General features: G+C 64.8%; 1 protein-coding gene across 1 annotated transcript in view; it reads left to right on the plus strand.

Moving 5' to 3' along the window:
* The first annotated feature begins 5,280 nt into the window (after positions 1-5,280).
* HSPG2 (heparan sulfate proteoglycan 2) overlaps positions 5,281-25,946 on the plus strand; it is a 48,716-nt gene continuing 28,050 nt past the window's right edge. Inside the window, 36 exon segments of the mRNA XM_074161433.1 lie at positions 5,281-5,530; positions 6,931-7,014; positions 7,469-7,578; positions 7,686-7,744; positions 8,954-8,999; positions 9,001-9,024; positions 9,026-9,116; positions 9,355-9,480; positions 11,939-12,181; positions 12,282-12,401; positions 12,486-12,617; positions 15,799-15,943; positions 16,805-16,953; positions 17,032-17,178; positions 17,243-17,406; positions 17,477-17,653; positions 18,245-18,441; positions 18,518-18,665; positions 18,747-18,874; positions 18,952-19,038; positions 19,117-19,175; positions 19,262-19,329; positions 20,288-20,428; positions 22,770-22,946; positions 23,026-23,205; positions 23,284-23,402; positions 23,485-23,596; positions 23,681-23,794; positions 23,877-24,004; positions 24,091-24,177; positions 24,269-24,318; positions 24,408-24,496; positions 24,584-24,724; positions 24,812-25,003; positions 25,605-25,697; positions 25,775-25,855. Coding sequence (XP_074017534.1) covers positions 5,281-5,530; positions 6,931-7,014; positions 7,469-7,578; positions 7,686-7,744; positions 8,954-8,999; positions 9,001-9,024; positions 9,026-9,116; positions 9,355-9,480; positions 11,939-12,181; positions 12,282-12,401; positions 12,486-12,617; positions 15,799-15,943; positions 16,805-16,953; positions 17,032-17,178; positions 17,243-17,406; positions 17,477-17,653; positions 18,245-18,441; positions 18,518-18,665; positions 18,747-18,874; positions 18,952-19,038; positions 19,117-19,175; positions 19,262-19,329; positions 20,288-20,428; positions 22,770-22,946; positions 23,026-23,205; positions 23,284-23,402; positions 23,485-23,596; positions 23,681-23,794; positions 23,877-24,004; positions 24,091-24,177; positions 24,269-24,318; positions 24,408-24,496; positions 24,584-24,724; positions 24,812-25,003; positions 25,605-25,697; positions 25,775-25,855 — 4,458 coding nt within the window.

Consider the following 25,946-nt stretch of genomic DNA (forward strand, 5'->3'; position numbering starts at 1 on the left):
GGGGTCCCTGTCACCCTGCCCTGTCCCATCTGGGAATCGGGGTCCCCCATGAACCCGGGGTACACGGGGTCCCCATGCCTTGTCCCCTGAGGACTTGGAGTCCCCAGGGGACCAGGGGCATGTGGGGTCACCCTGCCCTGTCCCCTCAGGGAACTGGGGTGCCCCAGGCCGCAGGGCAGGGGGGGTCCCCATCATCCCCCAAGGCCCCTGACCCTGGAGGTCGAGCTGTGCCCCCCAGGACCCCACAGCCCCCCCTCTCCTCGGGTGGGGCCCGTGCATAGGGCGCATCCTGCTTTTGGGGTGCTGCCCCCCCCCCCCCCGCACCCTCCATCCCCCTCTCCCGCCCAGCTAAATTTAAAGGGTGACTGGTGGCGCCGGCCACCCTAAAATAACTCTCCCAAAAATACCCCCCCAGCTGGCTGGGGGGGATGCGTCTGGGGGTGCCCCTGTGGGGGGGGGGGGCACACCCAGCTGGGATGTGGGGGGGTGGTGGGGGTGACACCTCTAGGTGCCCCCCAGGGGGGTGTGGGGTTGGTTTGCGCCGTGGGGCATGACACCACCTAATTGAGGTGGGGGTCCCCAAGCGGGGTGAGGGGGTAGTGGCGATGTGGGGGGGGGGGGGGCCCCCGTGGCGGGGTGGGCAGGGGGTGGTTTGGGGCTGGGATGGTGCCCGGGGCTGAGAACAGAGGGGGCCTTGTTGCTTGGGGCCATGCTGGCAGGGCTGCCCCCCCCCCTCCTCCGTGGGGCTCCCACCCATGTCCCGGGGAGGCCTGGGGGGGCTGGAGGACGGGGGGGGGTGTGTGTGTGTGTGTCCCACTTTGCACCCCCCCCTCCCCAGCCCCATTCCGCTATGGGACAGCGGAATTTGGGGACACTCTGATGGGGTGTCCCCCCAATACCCCCCCTCTGCGGGATGCTGAGGAATGTGTCCCCCCCCCCATAACATATACAGGGGTGGGTTCACCCACTCCACGGGGGGGGGGATGTCTGTCGTGGGGGGGGGGGGGGGGGATAGGGGTGGCCCCCGCCCAGGGCTGCGAAGGGTTAATGTGGGGTGAGAGGGGGGGGCGAGGGCGCAGCAGGAATGTGCGATAAGATCGCCAGGCCTGGGGGAAGGGGGTGGGGAGATGGGAGGGGGGGTCATGCGGGGGGGGGGGGGGGTGGGGGGGGGGCCACGCACACGCGTGTGCACCCACCCGCGGCGATCCCAGCACCCTCGTGCTTGCACGCTCGCTCTTGCACGCTTGTGCACACTTGTGTGCACGCTCACGCCGGCTTTGCTTTGCCCCCCCCCCCCCCCCAACGCTCCTGGGGGAGGGTGTGGGGGGGTGGGGAGCTTGTGTCCCCCTTGGAGACCTTGGGGACCCCCAGGGCCCCCAGCGCCACGTGGCCCCGCGCGCTCCGGAGCGCTTCGGCTCTTTCCCATCACCAAAGATGGCCAGGCCGGGAGAGGAGGAGGAGGAGGAGGAGGAAGAGCAGGAGGCGGCCAGCCCGGACGCCTGGGTCCCCGCCAGGATGCCTGGGTCCCCTCGGCGCCCCTGGGGCGTTCCCCCCTCCCTCCCCCAAAACTCGGCTTTTTTTGGGATAAATTAGGCAATGCCAGCAGGGAGGAATGCAGCGGCGGGGGGGGGGTGACATATTTTGCCCCCCCTTGCCCCCCCCCCCCCCCCCCCCCCCGCAGGAGTGACTTTGACCCCGCAGCTGTTTTCACCCCCAAATCACCGGGGGGCAGGCAGCAGCTGGGGGGGGGGGTGTTTAGGCAGCTGCCTGAACCCCCTCCCCCCCCCCCCAAGGGACCAGCATCCCGCCAGCTGTGCTGGCAGCCCCCCTTCCCCCCCCCCCCCCAAACCCGGGGAGTCCCAGCCCCCCCCAAAGCCAGGGGTGGCTCAGCACTGCAGCGGGGTTCCCAGGGGACCCCCGGGGAAGGAGGAAGGTTTGCCGGGGGGGGGGGGAAACTCATTATAGCCACGACCTTGGGGGAACAATAAGGCTGGGGGGAGCCTGCTATTAATAACCCCCCCTGGTTATTATTCCTGCTGTGCGTCACCTCCTCTTCCTCGCCCGGATGAAGTAAGGGAGGGGGGGAATATCCAGGTTTGGGGGAGCCACATCCAGATTTGAGGATTCACATCCAGATTTGGGGCAGGGGAATCCAGATTTGGGAGGGTACACCCAGATTTAGGGGGTCACATCCAGATTTTGGGGGGGGGGGGGGGGGGGTGTCACATCCAGAATGTGACAAAAGGGCACATCCAAATTGGGGGGGGGGGGGAGGGTGTTGAGGTCCCCCACAATCTGTGCCGTGAGGTTCGTGAGGTTCGTTGAGCGAAGCCACACGTGGGACAGGGTGGTGCTTCCTCACCCTCCTCTTCCTCGCCCCCCCCCTTTTCCCCAGGGTGCGGGGCAGGATTTTGGGCCGGCGAGTGGAAAATGTGAGCGGCGGCGGCAGCGTCCGGCCGGGCGCGGTGCCCCGGCGGCGGCGGGGGGAACCCAGGCGTCCGGGTGCGGGGCCGCGGCGCGGGGAGGCTTCCGGTAACAGGAGAGGGGTGATTGTCCCCTCTCTGGCCACCGCCGGTGACGGGACGGGCAGCTGCCCTTCCGCCTGCCCGGGATGGGGCCCGCTGCCTGCCGGGGCTGAGCACCCGCCCGCTCGGTGCATGTGTGGGGAGCTGGGGCAGAGGACCCACACGCTCGGTACATGTGTGGGGAGCAGCAGCAGAGAACCCACGTGCTCAGTGCATGTGTGGGGGAGCAGTGACAGAGGACCCACAAGTTCGGTGCATTTGTGGGGAACGGGGGCAGAGGACCCACACACTCAGTGCATGTGTGGGGAGAGAGGGCAGAGGACCCACATGCTCAGTTCACATGTGGGGAGAGGTGACAGAGGACCCACACACTCAGCGCATGTGTGGGGAGGCAGGGGCAGAGAACCCACACACTCAGCGCATGTGTGGGGAGCAGCAGCACAGCACCCACATGCTCTGTGAATATATGGGGGAGTGGTGATAGAGGACCCACACACTCAGTGCATGTGTGGGGAGCAGGGGCAGAGGACCCACACGCTCAGTTCACATGTGGGGAGCGGTGACAGAGGACCCACACGCTCGGTGCATGTGTGGGGAGCAGCGGCAGAGAACCCACATGCTCTGTGAATGTGTGGGGGGCGTGGAGGCAGAGGACCCACATGCTCGGTGCACGTGTGGGGAGTGGGGGGCAGAGAACCCACATGCTTAGTTCATGCATGGAGGGGGCGATGGCAGAGCGCCCACATAGTCAGTGCACGTGTGGTGGGGTGATGGCAGAGCACCCACACACTCAGTGCACGTGTGGGGAGCAGTGGCAGAGCACGTACGCAACTCAATGCATCTGTGGGGAGCAGTGGCAGAGCGCCCACACGCTCGGTGCATGCATGGAGGGGGTGATGGCAGAGCACCCACGCACTCAGCGCACGCATGGCCTCCTCCCTGCCTCAGTTTCCCCCTCTGCACCCCCCCACCCCCCCCCTCACCTCCCACCTCTCCCCCCTCCACACCACCGAGGAGCCAGGGCTGGGCTGGCACCCACGGGGTGCCCCCACCAACACCCAGACCCCCTTGGGGCGCCGTGTGTCCCCCCCCCCCTCCTCGTGCGGGCCAGTGGCCATGTCCCCCCCCCGAACCCCCCCCCCTTGTCCATCCCCCCCCCCCCCCCCGCCCCCAGCCCCCGCTTAATCCCCCGGCGCTTGTTTGCACAGCAAAGTGCTGCCCCGACGGATTCCTGGCCACGGCGGGTGCCGGGGGGGGGGGGGGAGCGGGGGGGCACCCGCGCTGGCACCGGCACCCACGGGGGCACCCATGGGGGCAGCGCACACGCGTGTGCACGGGCGAGGGGGGGTGCGACTGCAGGTGGGCAGGGCCGAGCAGGTGCACACGTGTGGCCGTGCGAGTGCACACGCAGAGCAGGGCAGTGCTGCGCTGGTGGGCACACGCGGTGGTGCAAATGCGCGTGTGCAGGAAAGTGTGGGTGCGCACACGTGTCCCCGTGCCAGCCTGCACACGCGTCCCCGTGTCAGTACGCACACACGTCCCCGTGTGGTGCAAATAGTGGTGCAAATATCCGTGCAAGCTGCACATCATTGTGCACGTACATCCCTGTGCTGGTGTGCACATATGTGGTGGTGCAAAGGAGGTGTGTGCACAGGCATCCTCATGTTGGCGCACACGTGTAGTGGTGCAAATGCACGTGCATGGTTGCATGTTGGTGTGCACACGCATCCCTGTGTCAGTGCGTGCATGTAGCGGTGCAAATGCTTGTGCACATGTGTGTTGGTGTTGGTGCACACACGAAGCAGTACAAATGTGTGTGCACAGCCTCATGCCACTGTGCACACGCACCCTGTGTTGGTGCACGCATGTAGTGGTGCAAATGTGTGCGCAGAACCACATGCTACTGTGTACACGTGTCCCCGTGTTGGTGCACACATGCAATGGGGCAAGCACACGTGCACAGCCCCATGCACTGTGCACACACGTCGTCGTGTCGGTGCATGCATATAGTGGTGCAAATGGGTGTGCACAGCCACATGTCAGTGGGCACACGCTTCCTTGTGTCAGCACGTGCATGCAGTGGTGCAACTGTGTGTGCACACCCGCGTGGTGGTGCAAATGTGTGTTCACACCTATCCCTGTGTCAGTGTATGTGTATAGTGGTGCAAATGTGTGTGCACATCCACCCCTGTGGTGGTGCGTGTGTGTAGTGGTGCAAATGTGTGTGCACACTCGTCTCTGTGTTGGTGCATGCACGTAGCAGTACAAATGTGTGTGCACAGCCATGTGTCAGTGTGCCCACGTGTCCTCGTGTTGGTGCATGTGCGTAGTAGTGCAAATGCCTGTGCACACATGTCCCCATGTCGGTGCATGCATGTAGCGGTGCACAAATACGTGTGCACAGCGACGTGTCAGCGTGCGCACACGTCCTTAGTGCATACACGCAGCGGTGCAAACGTGTGCACAGCGACGTGTCAGCGTGCACACACATCCTTAGTGCATGCACGTAGCGGTGCAAACACGTGTGCGCAGCCACGTGTCAGTGCACACCCATCCCCGTGTCGGTGCATGCACGTACTGGTGCAAACCCACGTGCGACACCCCCCGCCCCCCCCCCAATCCCCTCGCACCCGCAGCCCCGGTGTCCCCGCACACGCGTGTGCCGCCGTGGCGGTGCGGTGGCGGCGGCGGCGCAGGAATGCGGTGGGTGGGCGATGAGCTCATCCCCCCCCCGCGCTGACTCCACCGCGCAGTTATGCGGCCCTGGCCCTGCCAGCACGGTGGCCCGGGCTGCCGGCCAGGCCCGCATAACTCCGCCCCGCGTGACGTGGCCTGCACCCAGCGAGGGGGGGGGTGGCGGGTGTCCCCCCAGGTCACCCGCGGCACCCGGGGCTTGGCCGAGACCTCCTTCCCCGAGGACACGGTGGCCGACCACGTCGGGGGCACGCGGGGACGCCGGTTCGACGCGCACCTCTCCGATGACGAGGACCTGGTGGCGTCTGGGGGTAAGGTGGCACCGGATGGGGGGGGGGTGGCACCGTGGGGGGGGTGGCACTCTGGGTAGGTGGTCACCATGGGTGGGTGCCACCAGATGGCACCGGGACCTAGTGCCATCTGGTGGGAAGGTGGCACCAGGTGGCTGGGTGCCACCATGGGTGGGTGTCACCGTGGGGTGAATGCCACACTGGGTAGATGTCACCATGGGTGGGTGCCACCTTGGGTGCCACTCGCACTGTCCCCAGTGCAGATGGCACCAGGACGTGGTGGCATCTGTTGGTAAGGTGGCACCAGGTGGCTGGGTGCCACCATGTGTAGGTGTCACCATGGGTGGATGTCACCTTGGGTGAGTGCCACAGTGGGTAGATGTCACCATGGGTGAGTGCCACCTTGAGTGCCACTCACGCTGTCCCCATTGCAGATGGCACCGGACCTGGTGCCATCTGGTGGGAAGGTGGCTTTGGGTGCCACCATGGGTGGGTGTCACCATGACTGGCTGTCACCATGGGTGAATGCCACACTGGGTAGATGTCACCATGGGTGGGTGCCACCTTGGGTGCCACTCGCGCTGTCCCCAGTGCAGATGGCACCAGGACGTGGTGGCATCTGTTGGTAAGGTGGCACCAGGTGGCTGGGTGCCACCATGCATAGGTGTCACCATGGGTGGGTGTCACCTTGGGTGAGTGCCACAGTGGGTAGATGTCACCATGGGTGAGTGCCACCTTGGGTGCCACTCGCACTGTCCCCATTGCAGATGGCACCGGGACCTGGTGCCATCTGGTGGGAAGGTGGCTTTGGGTACCACCATGACTGGCTGTCACCATGGGTGAATGCCACACTGGGTAGATGTCACCATGTGTGGGTGCCAGCTTGGGTGCCACTCACACTGTCCCCAGTGCAGATGGCACCAGGACGTGGTGGCATCTGTGGTAAGGTGGCACCAGGTGGCTGGGTGCCACCATGGGTAGGTGTCACCGTGGCTGGGTGTCGCTGTGGATGGGTGTCACTGTAGGTGATTGCCACAGTGGGTAGATGTCACCATGGGTGGGTGCCACCTTGGGTGCCACTCGCACTGTCCCCATTGCAGATGGCACCAGGACATGGTGGCATCTGGTGGTAAGGTGGCACTGTGTGGGTGGGTGCTGCCCTGGGTGGTTGTCACCGCAGATGGATGTCACTCCATGGATGGGTCCCACCGTGGGTTGGTGGCACCATGGATGAGTGGCACCATGGGTGGGTGCCACTCGCACTGCCCCCGGTGCAGATGGCAGCGGGACCTGGTGGCATCTGGGTGTAAGGTGTCACTGGGGGGGGGGGGGGTGTGTCACCGTGGGTGGCTGTCACCCCAGGTGGGTGTCACCATGGGTGAGTGCCACCCTGGGTGCCACCCGCGCTGTCCCCATTGCAGATGGCAGCGGGGAGGATGGCAGCGGTGTCACCTGGCCACCAGTGAGCGCTACCCACACCCCCGCCGTCGGGTTGACACCCACCGGTAAGGGGACACCATGGGGTGGCACCGGTCCCTGGGCTGTCACCTGCCTGTCACCGCTCTCAAGCTCTGTCTCCTCTCCATCCTCCTCTTCCTCCTCTTCTTCCTCCTCCTCCTCCTCTTCCTCCTCGGTGGGCAGTGCCCCGGCCCCCCCCTGCGCCAGCGGGCATGGTGGTGGCCGAGCCCGAGGATGACCCCCCGCTGAGTAAGTGACACATTTTGGGGGACACCCCCCCCCTCCTTTGCTGAACCCCCACTTTTTTCTCCCTGTGCTGTGTAGTTGGGGGGGGGGGGAGGGAGCTCCCGTGAATATTGGCGGGGGGGGCAGCTGGACGAAGGGGGTCACAGCTGGATGGGGGTCACTGGGGAGGGGGGGTAGTATTGGGTGGGTGGTACAGATGTCACCCCCCCCCATTTTTGACACACGTCCCCCATTTTTTTACCCCCCCCCCCCCAGTTTATTTCCGGGCGCTGGTGAACTTCACCCGCAGCATCGACTACAGCCGGCAGCTGGAGGACCCCGAATCCGAGGAATTTCGGGAGATTTCGGAGGCCGTGGTGGATACGGTGAGGGGAGGGTCATGGGGGAGGGGGGGGGGGTGCTGGGGGTGGGGGGCACCCAAGGGAGCACTCTGACCCCCCCCGTTTTCTGCTCTCCCCGCCCCCCCCCCCAGCTGGAGTCGGAGTATTACAAGGTGCCCGGGGAGCAGGTGGTCAGCGTGGTCTTCATCAAGTGAGTTGGGAGGGTTTGGGGGGGCTCGGGGGGGGGGGTTTGGGGGTGGGGTTGGGGGTAAAAAGGGGGGGATGGGGAGGTTTGGGGGTGCAGGGGCAATTGGGGGGATTTGGGGGGATGGGGAGGTTTGGGGGGGGGTGCAGTGGAGAGGTTTTGGGGGGATATGGGTAGGTTTGGGGTTTTGGGGGTGCAGGGGCAATTGGGGGGATTTGGCGTGATGGGGCGGTTTGGGGGGTGCAGTGGAGAGGTTTTGGGGGGGCATGGGGTGCAGGGGGGGTGGGGGCCAAAGGGGGATGTGGAAGTTTGGGGGTGCAGGGGGTGTTTGGAGGACTAGAATTGGAGGGGGTTTAAGGGTGATGGGGGAGGTTTTTGGGGGCAGTGGAGAGGTTTGGGGGGGCATGGGGGGTTTTGGGGTTCTGGGGGGATTGAGGGGAGTAGGAGGTTTGGGTTGGGGGGGTTTAAGGGTGATGGGGAGGTTTTGGGGTGCAGAGGAAGTGTGGGGGCGCAGGGGAGCTATGGGAGTGCAGCAGGATATTGGAGGGGTGGGGAGGATTGGGGTGATGGGGATGTTGGGGGGCAGTGGGGAGTTTTGGGGGGCTGTGGGGGGTTAGGGGTGATGGGGGTGAAAGGTGATGGGGAGTTTTGGGGGTGAGGAGGTTTGAGGGGGGCTGTAGGGAGCTGGGGGCGCTGGGGGAACTGGGATGGAGAGGATTGGGGTGATGGGGAGGTTTGGGGGGGGGCTATAGGAGGGTTAGGGGTAATGGGGGGTTTGGGGTGCAGGGAGGGTTTGGGGGTGCAGGAGGAATTGGGGGGATGGGGAGGGTTGGGATTGCAGGGGAGGTTTGGGGGGATACAGCTGAGTTTTTGGGGTGCAGGGGGAATTGGAGGGATGGGGAGGATTGGGGGGATGGGGAGATTGAGGGGTACAGGTGAGGTTTTGGGGGTGCAGGTGGGGGTTTAGGGGTGCAGGGGGTTGGGGTGATGGGGAATTTTGGGGTGCAGGGGTGATTTGAGGTGCAGGGGTCATTTTGGGGGTGCAGGAAAGGTTTTGGGGGCGCAGGAGCAATCTGGAAGCAGAGGGACATCCTGGAGGTCAGTGGGGAGATTTGGGGGTGTGGGGAAGGCTTGGAGGGGGGGGGTGCAGTGGGGAGATTTAGGGGTGTTGACCCCCCCCCTTCCCCCCCTTCGTCCCCCGTCCCCCCCCCCCAGGGAGCTGGAAGGCGATGTCTTCGTGGAGCTGGACGTGGGCTCGGAGGGGGAACGGGGACGAGGCGCAGCTGGGGGGGGGTCCTGCGGGACCTGGTGGCCGCCGGCTCCATTGCCTCCTACCTCACCTCCCCCCTCGGCTTCCAGTTCCGGCGCCTGGGGGCCGGTGAGAATTTGGGGGGGGGGGGGGGGGGGGGGGGCTATGAAGGGTTTTAGGGAGGGGTGGGGGGGCTCAGATCACCCCATATATCCCATCACATCGCCTGGTCCAACGTACCGGCGCATCTTGACTCTTCCCCCAACACACACCAAATTTTTGGTGGGTGGATATTGGGGGGGGTGTGTGGGGGGTGTGTGTGTGTGTCACCCCTAATTGTGTGTGTCGTCCCCCCCCCCCAAACCAGTGACCCCCCACCCGCGCCCCTGCACCCCCCTGGAGTTCACCTGCGGCAGCGGCGAATGCGTGGCCGGCGAGTACCGCTGCGACCGCCGGCCCGACTGCCGCGACGCCTCCGACGAGGACGGCTGCGGTGAGACCCCCCGCAGCCCCCCATAATCCCCCCCATTTCCCCCATAAGCCCCCTGCACCCCCATTTCCCCCCGTAATTCCCCCACTATACCCCCATAACCCTCCCCACAACCCCACTTCCCCCCATAACTCCCCACTGCAGCTCCATTTCCCCCCGTGCCCCTCCCATAGACCCCCCCTCGCCGCAATCCCATTCCCCCCATATAACCCCCCGTACCCCCATTTCCCCCCGTAACCCCTCCTGCACTCCCGTCCCCCCCTGTAACACCCTATAACCCCCCCACCCACATTTCTCCCCATAACGCCCCTATTGCACCCCCATTCCCCCATATAGCCCCCCATACACTCCCTGTCCCCCCGTTCCCTCCCATAACCCCCCCACTGCACCCCCACTTCCCCTCTATAACCCCCCATTAATTCTCTGCACCCCCATTTCCCCCATATAACAACCCCTAACCCCCACGCATCCCCATTTCCCCCCCATAGATGCCCCCATCCCCCCCCAACTCCCCTGCCCCCATTTCCCCATAAACCCTATTTCCCCCCCCCGTGTCACTCCCCATAAACCCGCCCGCTCACCCATTCCCCCCCCCATAACCTCCCTGAACCCCTAGTTCCCCCCAATAACCCCCTGCACCCCTATTTGCCCCTATGGCCCTCCCATAACCCCCCCACTGCACCCCCATTTCCCCCACATAACCCCCCCAGTACCCCCACTTCCCATAACCCCCCCACCCCCATTGTCCCCCATAAATCCCAATGCACCCCCATTCCCTCTATAACCCCCCCAGATGCCCCCACTGCACCCCCATTCCCTCCATATAATCCCACCTGAACCCCTGTTCCCCCCCCAATAACCCCCTGCACCCCTCTTTGCCCCTATGATCCCCCTGTAACCCACCCACTGCACCCCCATTTCCCCCTATAACCCCCCATGACCCCCCCCACTGTACCCCTATTCCCCCTATAACCCCCCATGACCTCCCCACTGCACCCCCATTCCCCCTATAACCCCCCCGTAACCCCTCCACTGCACCCCCATTCCCCCTATAACCCCCCCATGACCTCCCCACTGCACCCCCATTCCCCCTATAACCCCCCCATAGCCCCCCCACTGCACCCCATTCCCTCCATAACCCCCCATAACCCTCCCACTGCACCCCCGTTCCCCCTATAACCCCCCCACTGCACCCCCATTCCCCCTATAACCTCCCCATGACCCCCCCACTGCACCCCCATTCTCCCATAACCCCCCATAACCCCCCCATTGCACCCCCATTCCCTGTATAACCCCCTATAACCCCCCCACTGCACCCCCATTTCCCCTATAACCTCCCCATGACCCCCCCACTGCACCCCCATTCTCCCATAACCCCCCATAACCTCCCCACTGCACCCCATTCCCTCCATAACCCCCCATGACCTCCCCACTGCACCCCCATTCCCCCTATAACCCCCCCATAGCCCCCCCACTGCACCCCATTCTCTCCATAACCCCCCATAACCCTCCCACTGCACCCCCATTCCCCCTATAACCCCCCCACTGCACCTCCATTCCCCCTATAACCTCCCCATGACCCCCCCACTGCACCCCCATTCTCCCATAACCCCCCATAACCCCCCCATTGCACCCCCATTCCCTGTATAACCCCCTATAACCCCCCCACTGCACCCCCATTTCCCCTATAACCTCCCCATGACCCCCCCACTGCACCCCCATTCTCCCATAACCCCCCATAACCTCCCCACTGCACCCCATTCCCTCCATAACCCCCCATGACCTCCCCACTGCACCCCCATTCCCCCTATAACCCCCCCATAGCCCCCCCACTGCACCCCATTCTCTCCATAACCCCCCATAACCCTCCCACTGCACCCCCATTCCCCCTATAACCCCCCCACTGCACCCCCGTTCCCCCTATAACCTCCCCATGACCCCCCCACTGCACCCCCATTCTCCCATAACCCCCCATAACCCCCCCACTGCACCCCCATTCCCCGTATAACCCCCCATAACCTCCCCACTGCACCCCCATTCCCCCTATAATCCCCCCATGACCCCTCCACTGCACCCTCATTCCCCCTATAACCCCCAAAACCCCCCCACTGCACCCTTCTTCCCCCTATAACCCCCCCATAACCCCCCCACTGCACCCCCATTCCCCCATAACCCCCCCATGACTCCCCCACTGCACCCCATTCCCTCCATAACCCCCCCATAACCCTCCCACTGCACCCCCGTTCCCCCTATAACCCCCCATAACCCTCCCACTGCACCCCCGTTCCCCCTATAACCCCCCATAACCCTCCCACTGCACCCCCGTTCCCCCTATAACCCCCCATAACCCCCCCACTGCACCCCGATTTCCCCCCTATAACCCACCAATATCCTCCCCCTTTCCCCCCCCATAACCCCCAATCCCCCCATAACACCTCCCCCCCCAATTCGTTCCCCGCAGACCCCCTGACGCGGACGCCCCCCACCACCGCCCGCCCCGCCACCACCCGCCCTCTGAGCACCGCCACCGCCGCCACCGCCACCCCCTCGCCCCACCGCCCCCTCACCCCGCGACCCCCTAAACCCCCCCCCGGCGGCTGCCCCCCGGGCGAAGCCCCCTGCGCCGACGGCCGCTGCGTCCCCCGCGACTACCTCTGCGACGGCGAGCGCGACTGCGCCGACGGCAGCGACGAGGAGGCGTGCGGTGAGTTGGCGGTGACACGGACAGGGTTTGGGGGGGGCGGGAGGGGTGGGGTGTCACCCTATGGGTGCTGACCCCCCCACCCCCTCGCCGTGTCACCCAGGCACCCCCTCGCCCTGCGAACCCAACGAATTCAAGTGCCGCAATGGGCACTGCGCCCTCAAGCTTTGGCGCTGCGACGGCGAGAACGACTGCGGCGACGGCTCCGACGAGAGCGACTGCCGTGAGTTACGGGCTCGGGGTGAGGGGGGGAGTTGGGGGACACGCTGGGTGACACGCTCCCCCTTGACGTGTGTCACCCTCACAGCCACCAAGGCACCCGGGGCGGCTTGCGGGCCGGCGGAGTTCCGGTGCGTGGCCAGCGGGAGCTGCATCCGGGCCAGCTACCAGTGCGACCGGGAGCCCGACTGTCCCGACCGCTCCGATGAGGTCGGCTGCGGTGAGTGACACCGAGAGGGGACACTGCTCTGCCCAGGGGAGGGGACAACTCTCTGCCAGGAATGGGGACGTGGTGCCCCGGGACTGGGTTGGGGAACCTGTGGGGCGGCTGCGTGATGGGGACCCTGCGCCGGAGCTGTGCCGGGGATGCGGTGCCGTGGCACCGGGCTGGGGACACCGCGCTTGGGGACACTGTGCTCAGGGACTCAGTGACATGGCACAGGGTTGGGGACACCGTGCTTGGGGATCCTGTGCTGTGGCACCAGGCTGGGGACACTGTGCTTGGGGACATTGTGCCATGGCACCACTTTGGGGACACTGTACCCAAGGACCCTGTGTCATGGCACAGGGCTGGGACACTGCGCCCATGGACCCAGTGCCACGGCACCAGGCTGGGGACACCACGCTTGGGGACACTGTGCTGTGGCACCAGGCTGGGGACACTGCACCCAGGGACCCCATGCCATGGCACAGGGTTGGGGACACCGCGCTTGGGGACACTGTGCTGTGGCACCAGGCTGGGGACACTGCACCCAGGGACCCCGTGCCATGGCACAGAGCTGGGGACACCGTGCTTGGGGACACTGTGCTGTGGCACCGGGCTGGGGACACCGCACTTGGGGATCCTGTGCCACAGCACCAGGCTGGGGACACCGCGCTTGGGGACACTGTGCTGTGGCACCAGGCTGGGGACACTGTGCCCAGGGACCCCGTGCCATGGCACAGAGCTGGGGACACCGTGCTTGGGGATCCTGTGCCACAGCACCAGGCTGGGGACACTGCGCCCAGGGACCCTGTGCAGTGGCACTGGGCTGGGGACACTGTGCTTGGGGACATTGTGCCATGGCACAGGGTTGGGGACTGTGCTTAAGGACACCGTGCCGTGGCACCAGGCTGGGGACACTGCTCTCAGTGACCCCATGTCATGGCACTGAGCTGGGGACACTGTGCCCGAGCTGTCCTGGGGACACTGGGGTGGGGACCCTGTGCCATAGCCCTGTGCCAGGGGTGATGTGACCAAGCTGGGGACTGAGCTGTGCCAGGGACCCTGTGCCATGGGTTGGGGACACCGTTACCAAGCTGTGACAAGGATTCTGTGCTGGTGACCCTGTCCCCAAGTGGTGCCATGCTGCTGTCCTGGTGTCACGGCACAGTGCTGTGCGCCACACTGGTGACCCTGTCCCCATGCCAGGCTGGGCACCTGGTGCTGGTGACCCTGTCCCCAAGCTGTGCCACGCTGGGAACCAGGTCCCATGGCATGGTGCTGGGTGATGCTGGTGATAGTGTCCCCAAGCCAGGCTGGGGACACTGTGGTGGGAGCACTGTCCCCAAGCGGTGCCACACTGGGAACCTGGTGCCTTGGCATGGTGATGGATCCGGTGCTGGTGACCCTGTCCCCGTGCCATCCTGGGGACCCTGAGCTGGTGACCCCGTCCCCAAACGGTGTCAGGCAGGGGACCCTGCGCCATGGTAGTGCTGGTGACCCTGTACCCATGCCATCTTGGGGACCCTGAGCTGATGACCCTGTCCCCAAGTGGTGCCACGCTGGGGACCTGGTGCCATGGCACAGTGATGGGTCCGGTGCCGGTGACCGTGTCCCCAGGCGGCGTCAGGCTGGGGACACTGTGCCATGGCAGTGCTGGTGATCCTGTCCCCATGCCAGGCTGGGGACCCTGAGCCGGTAACCGTGTCCCCAAGCGGTGCCGTACTGGTGACCCAGTGCCATGGGTAGTGCCAGTGACCCTGTCCCCAAGCCAGACTGGGGACCCAATGCTGGTGACTCTGTTCCCAGGCTGTGCCATGCTGGGGACGTGGTGTCCAAGCTGGGCTGGGGACACTGTGGTGGGAACCCTGTCCCCAAGCAGTGCCATGCTGGGGGCCCGATGCTGGTGATGCTGTGCCATGCTGGGATCCCAGTGCTGTGGCACAGTGCTGGGTGCGGTGCTGGTGACCCCATCCCCAAGCCAGGCTGGGGACACTGTGGTGGGAGCACTGTCCCCAAGCGGTGCCACACTGGGAACCTGGTGCCTTGGCATGGTGATGGATCTGGTGCTGGTGACCCTGTCCCCATGCCATCCTGGGGACCCTGAGCTGGTGACCCCGTCCCCAAGCGGTGTCAGGCAGGGGACCCTGCGCCATGGTAGTGCTGGTGATCCTGTCCCCATGCCAACTTGGGGACCCTGAGCTGATGACCCTTGGGGACTGTGGTCCCCAAGTGGTGCCACGCTGGGGACCTGGTGCCATGGCACAGTGATGGGTCCGGTGCCGGTGACCGTGTCCCCAGGCGGCGTCAGGCTGGGGACACTGTGCCATGGCAGTGCTGGTGATCCTGTCCCCATGCCAGGCTGGGGACCCTGAGCCGGTAACCGTGTCCCCAAGCGGTGCCGTACTGGTGACCCAGTGCCATGGGTAGTGCCAGTGACCCTGTCCCCAAGCCAGACTGGGGACCCAATGCTGGTGACTCTGTTCCCAGGCTGTGCCATGCTGGGGACGTGGTGTCCAAGCTGGGCTGGGGACACTGTGGTGGGAACCCTGTCCCCAAGCAGTGCCATGCTGGGGGCCCGATGCTGGTGATGCTGTGCCATGCTGGGATCCCAGTGCTGTGGCACAGTGCTGGGTGCGGTGCTGGTGACCCCATCCCCAAGCCAGGCTGGGGACACTGTGGTGGGAGCACTGTCCCCAAGCGGTGCCACACTGGGAACCTGGTGCCTTGGCATGGTGATGGATCTGGTGCTGGTGACCCTGTCCCCATGCCATCCTGGGGACCCTGAGCTGGTGACCCCGTCCCCAAGCGGTGTCAGGCAGGGGACCCTGCGCCATGGTAGTGCTGGTGATCCTGTCCCCATGCCAACTTGGGGACCCTGAGCTGATGACCCTTGGGGACTGTGGTCCCCAAGTGGTGCCACGCTGGGGACCTGGTGCCATGGCACAGTGATGGGTCTGGTGCCGGTGACCGTGTCCCCAAGCGGTGTCAGGCTGGGGACACTGTGCCATGGCGTGGAGATGGGTCTGGTGCTGGTGACCCTGTCCCCATGCCATCTTGGGGACCCTGAGCTGGTGACCCCGTCCCCAAGCGGTGCCGCGCTGGGGACCTGGTGCTATGGCACGGTGGTGGGTGCGGTGGCGGGGCGCGGTGCGGGTGCCACGACCCCCGGTGGTGACGGTGGCGGTGGCGGTGGCAGTGCCCCCGCAGGTGGTGACGCTGCCGCGGGAGTCGGTGCGGGCGGTGCCGGGGCAGACGGTCACCTTCACCTGCGTGGCCACCGGCGTCCCCACCCCCATCATCACCTGGCGCCTCAACTGGGGACACACCCCCAGCAGCCACAGGTGGGGGCGGGGCCTCGGAGGGCGGGGCCTGAGGGGGGCGGGGCCTGAGGGGGTGTGGTCTCAGGGGGTGACCCACAGGGACAAGGGGAGCTGGCTGTGGGGGAGGGGCTTGGAGGAAGGGGGCGGGGCTTGTGATGGGGAGGGGCTTATCATGGGGAGGGGCTTGTGCTTGGGTGTGGCTGGTGGTGGGAGGGGCTTGCGCTTGGAGGCGGGGCCTGTGGAGGGTGGGGCTTGAACTTTGGGGTGGGGCCTGGAGTGGTGGGAGGGGCTTGGACTTTGGGGGCGGGGTCTCTGATGGTGGGAGGGGCTTGTGGTGAAAGGGGGCAATGGTGGGAGGGGCTTGCACTAGGGGAGAGCCCTGAGGTGGGAGGGGCTTGCACTTTGGGGGCAGGGCTTGTGGGGGGGCGTGGCCTCTGCTGGTGGTCAGGGCTTTCAGGGTGGGACTCCCAACAAGGGGGCGGAGCTAAGAGCCAGCAGGGGCTGGTATGGGAAGCTGTATGGTGGGCGGGACTTGCATGAGGGGGCGGGGCATGTGATTAGGGGCGGGGCCTGGGCATAAGCAGGGCGTGCTGTGGGCTGTGCCCCTCTCCTGGTGCTGGGCGCCGGGTGCGATGGGGACCGGGTGTGCTGGGCTCTGGGTGTGATGGGGACCGGGTGTGCCGGGCTCCAGGTGTGCTGGGCACCAGGTGTGCTCCGGGTGCGATGGGGACCGAGTGTGCTGGGCTCCGGGTGTGCTGGGCACCGGCTGCGATGGGGACCGGTTGTGCTGGGCTCCGGGTGTGCCGGGCACCGGGTGCAATGGGCTCCAGGTGTGCTGGGCTCCGGGTGTGCCGAGCTCCGGGTGCCAAGCATGCTGTGCAGGGTGTCGATCGTGAGCGAGGCCGGGCAGGGCACCCTGACCATCCGGGACGTGAAAGAAGCCGACCAAGGCGCCTACACCTGCGAGGCCATCAACACCCTCGGCATGGTCTTCGGCATCCCCGACAGCATCCTCACTGTCACCCGCCCCGGTGAGCGTCCCCGCCGCCCTTCCCTCCCTTCCCCATCCCACCCCCCACCACGGTGTCATCACCTGCCGTCTCCCGCAGGGCCGTGTCCCGAGGGCCACTTTCAGGTGACGGGGACATCCCGCTGCCTGCCCTGCTTCTGCTTCGGTGTCACCACCGCCTGCCGTGCCACCGCCCGGCACCGCCACCGCCTCCACCTCCGCTTTGACCGCCCCGACGACTTCAAGGGTGAGTGGTGGGGACAAGGGGTGGGGACAAGGGGACACACCGGGGGCTGAGCATCTCCCCGCAGGTGTCAACGTGACGGTGCCGGCGGCGCCATCCTCGCCGGTGCTCTCGGCCACCCAGCTCCACGTGGATGTGAGCGCTGAGGAATTCCAACTCCTGGATCTCTCCCGCCGCTTCCTGGCCCTCGACGCCTTCTGGGCGCTGCCAGACACCTTCCTTGGGGACAAGGTGACACCGGGGTGGAGACAGGGCTGGGGATGCTGGTGGCATGGCCGCTGACAGCCTGTTTTGTTGCCAGGTGGATGCCTATGGGGGAGCACTGAGTTACGGGGTGCGGTACCGGCTGGGGCGGGGACCCCCCGAGCCCACCACCCACCCTGACGTCGTGCTGCGGGGACATGGGCGGCAGCTGCGGGCGCGTGCCGGGGCCACCCAGCCCGATGTCCTCAACCGGCGGCACGTGCCCTTCACTGAGGTGGGTGGGAGCTGGGCAGGGGGTGACACTGGGTGTGGTGGTGGGTGGTTGATGGTGGTGGTGGAGTGATGCTGGTGGTGGTGGGTGGTTGATGGTGGTGGTGATGGAAGTGATGGTGGTGGTGCTGGTGCATGATGCTGGTGGGTGGGTGATAGGTGATGGTGGTGGTGGTGGGTGGGTGATGGCAGTGATGGGGGTGGTGGGAATGGAGTGGGTGGGTGAGGGTGGAGGTGTGGATGGATGATGGCAGTGGTGGTGGTGGGATGGTGGTGGTGATGGTGGTAGGTGGGTGATGGGTGATGCTGGTGGTGTGACGGTGGTGGTGGGTGATACTGGTAGTGGTGGGTGGGTGATGGCAGTGATGGCAGCGGTGATGTGATGATGGTCATGGTGGTAGGTGGGTGATGGGTGATGCTGGTGGTGTGACGGTGGTGGTGGGTGATGCTGGTGGTGGTAGGTGGGTGATGGCAGTGATGCTGGTGGTGGTGTGATGGTGGGGCTGGAGGTGGGTGGGTGATGCTGGTGGTGGTGGATGGGTGACACCAGCATTGGCATCACCCTGGAGTGACACCAGTGTCACCATGCTGGCAGGACCACTGGGAGGATGAGGAGGGTGGCCCGGTGAGCCGGGAGCTGCTGCTGCTGGTGCTGCAAAGGCTGGAGGGCATCTTCATCCGGGCGGTCTATGACGGGCGCATGGCCAGTGTGGGGCTCAGCGACGTGGCCATGGATGTCACCAGCCCTGGTGACACCGGCCTGGGGCCGGCTGGGGATGTCGAGGAGTGCAGGTGACTGCCGGTAGCAAAGTTGTGGGCTTGGTGCCACCACCACTGCGATGCCACCATCACGCCACTGTGTCCCCAGGTGCCCCGTGGGCTACACAGGGTTGTCGTGCCAGCGATGTGCCACCCGCTTCGAGAGGGTGACGAGAGGACCCTATTTGGGGACCTGCTCTGGCTGCGGCTGCCATGGCCACTCCAGCACTTGTGACCCTGTCTTTGGGCACTGCCTGGTAAGGTGGAGGGGGTGACAAGGGGACAGGGATGTGACGTGGTGCCACCACAACCCTGTGACACGTGTGTGCGTTCCCCAGAACTGCCAGCACAACACGGAAGGTCCCCAGTGCGAGAAGTGCAAACCCGGCTTCTTCGGCGATGCCACCAAGGGGACGGCCACCGCCTGTCACCCTTGTCCCTGTCCCTACACCGAGCCGTCTCGCAGGTGGGTGCCAACCCCAGGGGACATCGCCCCTCACTAGATGTCACCCCCCCGACGTCACCGTCACCATCCACCCATAGGTTTTCGGAGTCATGCTTTTTGGACACGGACGGCCAAGCCACCTGCGACGCCTGTGCCCCTGGTTACGCCGGCCGCCGCTGCGAGAGGTGGGTGGGGGGGTCCCTAAAACCACCCCCCCCCCAACCCAAGACTCCCCCAACCCATCACCTCTCCCATCCCCATAGGTGCGCCCCAGGCTATGAGGGAGACCCCATCCAACCGGGTGGCAAGTGCACCCCGATCGGTGAGTGGTGGGTGCTGGTTGTGGGGTGTCCCCCCCCCCCTTCACCACCCATGGGTGCCCCCCACCCTCACCCTTGCTGCTTGCAGGCCAGGAGCTCGTTAAGTGTGACGCCCGCGGGGGCAACGATGCAGATGGTGGCACGTGCCGCTGCAAGGTATGGGCCAGGGGCTGGGGAGGGGGGGCTGGGGGCTCCTGTCCCCCACAGCACCCAGTCTGATCCCTGAGGCACCCAGTGTGACCCCCAACGGCACCCAGTCCTATCCCTGGGGCACCCAGGGGGATCCTTGGGGCATCCAGTCCAATCCCCCATAGCACCTATTCTGACCCCACCGTGGCACCCAGTCCCCTTCCAGGCATAGCTAGTCCGATCCCCCCCAACACCCAGTTCAACCCCCCCGCCATGGCACCCAGTCTAACCCCCCCCCAGCACCCTGTCCAACCCCCCCATAGCACCCAGTCTGATCCCCCACGGCACCCAGTCCCATCCCAGGAGTACCCAGTCCAGCTCCCCCAGCACCCATTCCGACTCCCCTCATGGCACCCAGTCTGACCCCCCCCCCCAGCACCTATTCCACCCCTACTTCCCAGCATCCATTCAACTCCCCCAGCACCCAGTCCAACCCTGTCCTGGCACCCATTCCGACCCCCCACCATGGCACCCAGTCCAACGCCCCCCACCCAGCACCCAGTCCAATCCTCCATAGCACCTATTCTGACACCCCCCCCATCACCCAGTCCCATCCCAGGGCTACCCAGTCCAACACCCCCCCCCAGCACCCATTCCAAACCTTCCCAGCAGCCAGTCCAACCCTCCCAGCACCTATTCCCACGCCTCCCCCCAGCACCCATTCCAACCCTCCATAGCACCCATCCAACCCCCTCATGGCACCCAGTCCATCCCCCCAACACCCTGTCCCACTCCCCTCCCCCCCCCCCCACCATTTCCACTCCCCAGTCCCCCCCATTCCCCATTTCCGAGTCCCCCAGCACCCAGCTCACCCGATCCCCACCCCCACCCCTCGCCTTGGGCACCCCCACCCACGGCACCCCTCTGTGTGTGTGTGTGTGTGTGTGTGTGTCTCCCCCTTCCACCCCCCCCCCCCCCCCTGCAGCCCAACGTGCGGGGGCGGCTGTGCGACGCCTGCGCCGCCGGCACCTTCCACCTGAGCGCGGCCAACCCCGAGGGCTGCCTGCAGTGCTTCTGCATGGGCGTCTCGCGGCACTGCGCCAGCTCCGCGTGGAGCCGACACCAGGTACCCGCCGCGGGTCGGGACATGTTGTGCCATGTTCAGTCCCATACCGTGTCACGTCAAGCCACGCCGTTATATTCCGTGTTATTCCACGCCATGTTATGCCGCGCCGTGCCATGTCGTGCCATGCTGTGCTGTGTAATGCCATGCCATGTCATGCCGTGCCACGCCACGCCATGTTGTGGCATGCCGTGCCATTATATGCCATGTTGTGGCGTGCCATGCCATGTTATGCCATGCTCTGCAATGTCGTGCCATGTCTCGCCATGTCATGCCATGTTGTGCCATGTAGTGCTATGTTGTGCTGTGCCATGTCATGCCATGTTATGGCATGCTGTGCCATGTTGTGCCATGCTATGCAATGTCATGCCATGTCTTGCCATGTTGTGCCATGTAGTGCTATGTTGTGCTGTGCCATGCCATGCCATGCTGTGCCGTTTAGTGCCTTGTGATGTCATGTAGTGTCATGCTGTGCCATGCTGTGCCATGCTTTGCCATGCCATACCATATAGTGACGTGTTATGCCATGCCATCCCATACTATGTCATGTCAAGCCATGCCATGCCAATATGTGCCATGTTATTCCATGCTGTGCCTTGCCATGCTGCGCCACACTACATCATGTCAAGCCATGTCGTGCCATGCCATGCCGCATTGTGCCATGCTGTGCCATGTCATGCCATGTTATGGCATGCTGTGCCATGTTGTGCCATGCTATGCAATGTCATGCCATGTCTTGCCATGTTGTGCCATGTAGTGCTATGTTGTGCTGTGCCATGCCATGCCATGCTGTGCCGTTTAGTGCCTTGTGATGCCATGTAGTGTCATGCTGTGCCACGCTGTGCCATGCTTTGCCATGCCATACCATATAGTGACGTGTTATGCCATGCCATCCCATACTATGTCATGTCAAGCCATGCCATGCCAATATGTGCCATGTTATTCCATGCTGTGCCTTGCCATGCTGTGCCACACTACATCATGTCAAGCCATGTCGTGCCATGCCATGCCGCATTGTGCCATGCTATGCCATGCCATGCCATGTTATGGCATGCTGTGCCATGTTGTGCCATGCTATGCAATGTCATGCCATGTCTTGCCATGTTGTGCCATGTAGTGCTATGTTGTGCTGTGCCATGCCATGCCATGCTGTGCCGTTTAGTGCCTTGTGATGTCATGTAGTGTCATGCTGTGCCACGCTGTGCCATGCTTTGCCATGCCATACCATATAGTGACGTGTTATGCCATGCCATCCCATACTATGTCATGTCAAGCCATGCCATGCCAATATGTGCCATGTTATTCCATGCTGTGCCTTGCCATGCTGTGCCACACTACATCATGTCAAGCCATGTCGTGCCATGCCATGCCGCATTGTGCCATGCTGTGCCATGCCATGCCATGTTATGGCATGCTGTGCCATGTTGTGCCATGCTATGCAATGTCATGCCATGTCTTGCCATGTTGTGCCATGTAGTGCTATGTTGTGCTGTGCCATGCCATGCCATGCTGTGCCGTTTAGTGCCTTGTGATGTCATGTAGTGTCATGCTGTGCCACGCTGTGCCATGCTTTGCCATGCCATACCATATAGTGACGTGTTATGCCATGCCATCCCATACTATGTCATGTCAAGCCATGCCATGCCAATATGTGCCATGCTATTCCATGCTGTGCCTTGCCATGCTGTGCCACACTACATCATGTCAAGCCATGTCGTGCCATGCCATGCCGCATTGTGCCATGCTATGCCATGTCACGCCATGTTATGGCATGCTGTGCCATGTTGTGCCATGCTATGCAATGTCGTGCCATGTCTTGCCATGCTGTGCCATGTAAAGCCGTGCCATGCCATGCATGCCATGTTGTGTCATGCTATGCAATGTTATACCATGTCTTACCATGTTGCCATGTCTTGCCATGTTGTGCCATGCCATGCTATGCTGTGTCGGGCCGTACTGTGCCATGTCATGCCGTGCCACGTTGTGCCATGTCATGCTGTGCAATGCCATGCTGTCATGCCATCCTGTGCCATGTAGTGCCTTGCCGTGCCATGTTGTGTCATGCTGCAACATGCCATGCCATGTAGTGCCATGTTGTGTTATGCCGTGCCTTGCTGTGCCACGCTGTGCCATGTTGTGCCATGCCATGCTGTGCCTTGCTGTGCCATGTTGTGCCATGTCATGCCTTGCTCTGTCATGTTGTGCTGTGCTATGCCATGTAGTGCCATGTTATGCCACTCCATGCCTTGCAGTGCCACCCCGTGCCGTGTAGTGCCATGCCATGCCGTGTAGTGCCATGCCATGCCATGCCCACCACCAAGCCCCTTCCCGCTTCCCGTTCCAGGTGGTCCTCACGGCCGAGGAGACGCCGCCGTTGAGCCTGGCCAACCTGGCGGGCACGCAGACGGTGGGCGACGGTGCCCGCTTCTCCTCCCCGCGGGAGCTGCTCTTCGACGCCTTCCAGCCGCTGCCCCGCGACGTCTACTACTGGGTGCTGCCCGCGCCCTTCGCCGGGGACAAGGTGCCAGCGCCGGGGACGGCTGGGGGACGAGGTGGACGTCCCCCAGCCCAGCTGAGCCTCGCCGTGTCCCACCCCGCAGGTGACATCGTACGGCGGCGAGCTGCGGTACACGGTGACGCACCGGGCACCGGCGGGCGCCCAGCCTTTGCCGCGCCAGCCCGACGTCCTGCTGCAGGGCAACGGCATCCTCCTGGAGCACTTCTCCGGTGCCAGCTTCCCCTCCGGTGTCCCCACCACCGTCACCGTGCCCTTCCGTGAGGTGAGGACCTGCGGGTGCCCCCCTCTGATGCCAGCGTGGGTTGGGGACACAGCAGTCACCCCCTGGTTGTCCCCGCAGCGTGCCTGGCGCCGGGCGGACGGGCGCGATGCCACCCGCGAGCATCTCCTGATGGCTTTGGCCGACGTCGACCTCTTCATGATCCGGGCGTCCTACTCGGATCAACCAGAGGAGACCAGGTACGGGGGGCCAGGGACGGATACTGGGGACACGGGGACGCGGGCGGGCAGGGCGGTGGGGACATCCCCTCTCTCCCCGCAGACTGGCCGATGTCAGCCTGGACGTGGCGGTGCCACACGCCACCGGCCGCCCGCCGGCGCTGGAGGTGGAGGATTGCACTTGCCCCGCCGGCTACCGCGGTGCCTCCTGCCAGGTGAGACCCTCGGTGTCCCCTCACCCCGGCCTTGGGGACAATGAGCAGTGGCCCACCCTGCTTGTCCCTGTGTCCCCTCTGCAGGACTGTGACACCGGCTACACCCGCAGCACCACCGGGCTCTACCTGGGCACCTGCGAGCCGTGCCAATGCCATGGCCACGCCAGTGAGTGCCACCCCGAGACCGGCATCTGCCAGGTGAGCTGGGGACAGTGGGGGACCCCCCCAGGGACACCCATGGTGGTGCCACCGGCGCTGTCATCTCCTCCCTCCTTTGCAGGGCTGCCGGGATCACACGGAGGGTGACCAATGTGACAAGTGTCAGCCTGGCTACTACGGCGATGCCACCCGGGGGACCCCGGGTGACTGCCAGCCCTGTCCCTGCCATGGACCACACGGTGACACCCAGTAGGTGCCCCTACCCCCACCCCAGCCCCTGCCACATCCCTGAGGACACTGATGGGGGCTCACCTGTCCCCTTGTCCCCTCCACAGGGTGACCAAGAGCTGCTTCGAGGACACAGATGGGCAGCCCACCTGCAGCGCCTGCGCCCCAGGATACAGCGGGCGCCTCTGCGAGAGGTGCCAGGGGACAACGGGGTGAGGTGTGGGGGGGTGGTTTTTGGGGTGCAACCCCCCCTCATTGACCTTTTCTGGTCCCCCCCTACTTTAGGTGCTCACCCGGGTACGTGGGCGACCCGCTGCGGGGAGAGCCGTGCCGAGGTGAGTGCCACGGGGAGGGGATGAGGCGGTGTCCCCTGCAGTGGCACTGAGGGGGGGGGGGTCCTGCCTAACTGCTGTCCCCCCCCCAGAGCCGGGTGTCCCCAGTGGGCAGTGCCAGTGTGACCCACGCGGCAGCATCGGCGAGGGCTGCGGCGCCGACGGGCAGTGCCACTGCAAGGTGAGCCCTGTCCCCCCCATCCCCGGTGTGTCCCCAGACCTGGAGGGGGTGACAGGGTGATGTTACCGTGTCCCCCCCCCCCACCAGTCCAACGTGGAGGGTCCCCACTGTGCCACCTGCCGTCCCCACCATTTCCACCTGAGTGCCAGCGAGCCGGCCGGCTGCCTGCCCTGCTTCTGCATGGGCATCGTCCAGCACTGCACCAGCACCACCTACGCCCGCGGCACCGTGAGTGTGTCCCCCGCAGTGTCCCCGGATGTCCTCGGATGTCCTCAGATGTCCCCGACCCCACTGACCCCTATCCCCATCCCATAGGTCCGGGCGCCCTTCGCCCCTGGGAACCCCCAGGGGTTCGCCTTGGTGAACCGGCAGCGCAGCACCCGGGTGGGCACCGGCTTCAGGGTGGAACCGGGCGCCCCCCAGCCCCGTTTGACCTACGACCGATTCGGGGAGCTGCCCCCCGACTCTTACTACTGGCAGCTGCCACCCCCCTACCAGGGGGACAAGGTAGGGGGGTGCCCCCACCCCAAGGGACAGGGGTGCCCATGGGAGCACCCAGCCTGGCAGCGGCTGCACCCGCTCCCCGTGGGCACCCCTGGGGGCTCGCCCCATGGCTCTGTTGGAGGGGGAGGTGGGAGCAGCTCCCCCCCCCATTGCCCGCTTTTTTCCTTTTTTTCCTTTTTTCTTTTTCCTTCTATCCCAACCCCATCCTCTTCCCCTCTCCCATCCCCTTCCTTCTCTCTTCCCCATCCCCATCCTCTTCCCTTTCACTTTCCCCATCCCATCCCCTTTCTCTTCCCTTCCCTGCTCCCCATCCCTTTCCCACCCCCACCCCATTCCTCATCCCAATCCCTATCCTGTCCCATCCCATCCCCATCCTCTTCCTCTTTCTTCCTTTTCCCTGCCCCCCTTCCCCATCCCATCCTCATCCCCTTTTGCGTCCCATTCCCATCCTAATCCCGTCCCCATTCCATATCCATCCCATCCCCATCCTGTTCCCATTTCCATCCCTGTCCCATCCTGTTCCTACCCCATCCCTATCCTGTTCTCTTCTTCCCTTTTCCTGTCCACATCCCCATCCCATCCCCATCCCCATCTTCCCATACAGGTGGGCTCCTACGGTGGGCGCCTCCGCTACACCCTGACCTACACCCCGGGGGGGCAAGGAGCCCCCCTGCCTGATGCCGACATCCAGATCACGGTATGGGGGGGACAGGGTGGTGGCGGTGGGGGGACAGGGTGGCACTGGGACCTCCCCTTACCATCCCATATCCACAGGGCAATGACATCACACTGGTGGCGTATCAACCCGACCTGCCCCCGCGGACCCCCCAGGCCTTTGAGATCATTTTTCGGGAGGTAGGAGGGGGTGGGTGGCTTTTCTCCCTGAAGTCCCCTGTCCCCAGGATGCACCAAGCCAGTGTGTCCCCCCTTGACCTTCCCCTCCGTC

Source organism: Numenius arquata, chromosome 20, assembly GCF_964106895.1.
Source record: "Numenius arquata chromosome 20, bNumArq3.hap1.1, whole genome shotgun sequence".
In the NCBI taxonomy this organism is placed as follows: domain Eukaryota; kingdom Metazoa; phylum Chordata; class Aves; order Charadriiformes; family Scolopacidae; genus Numenius; species Numenius arquata.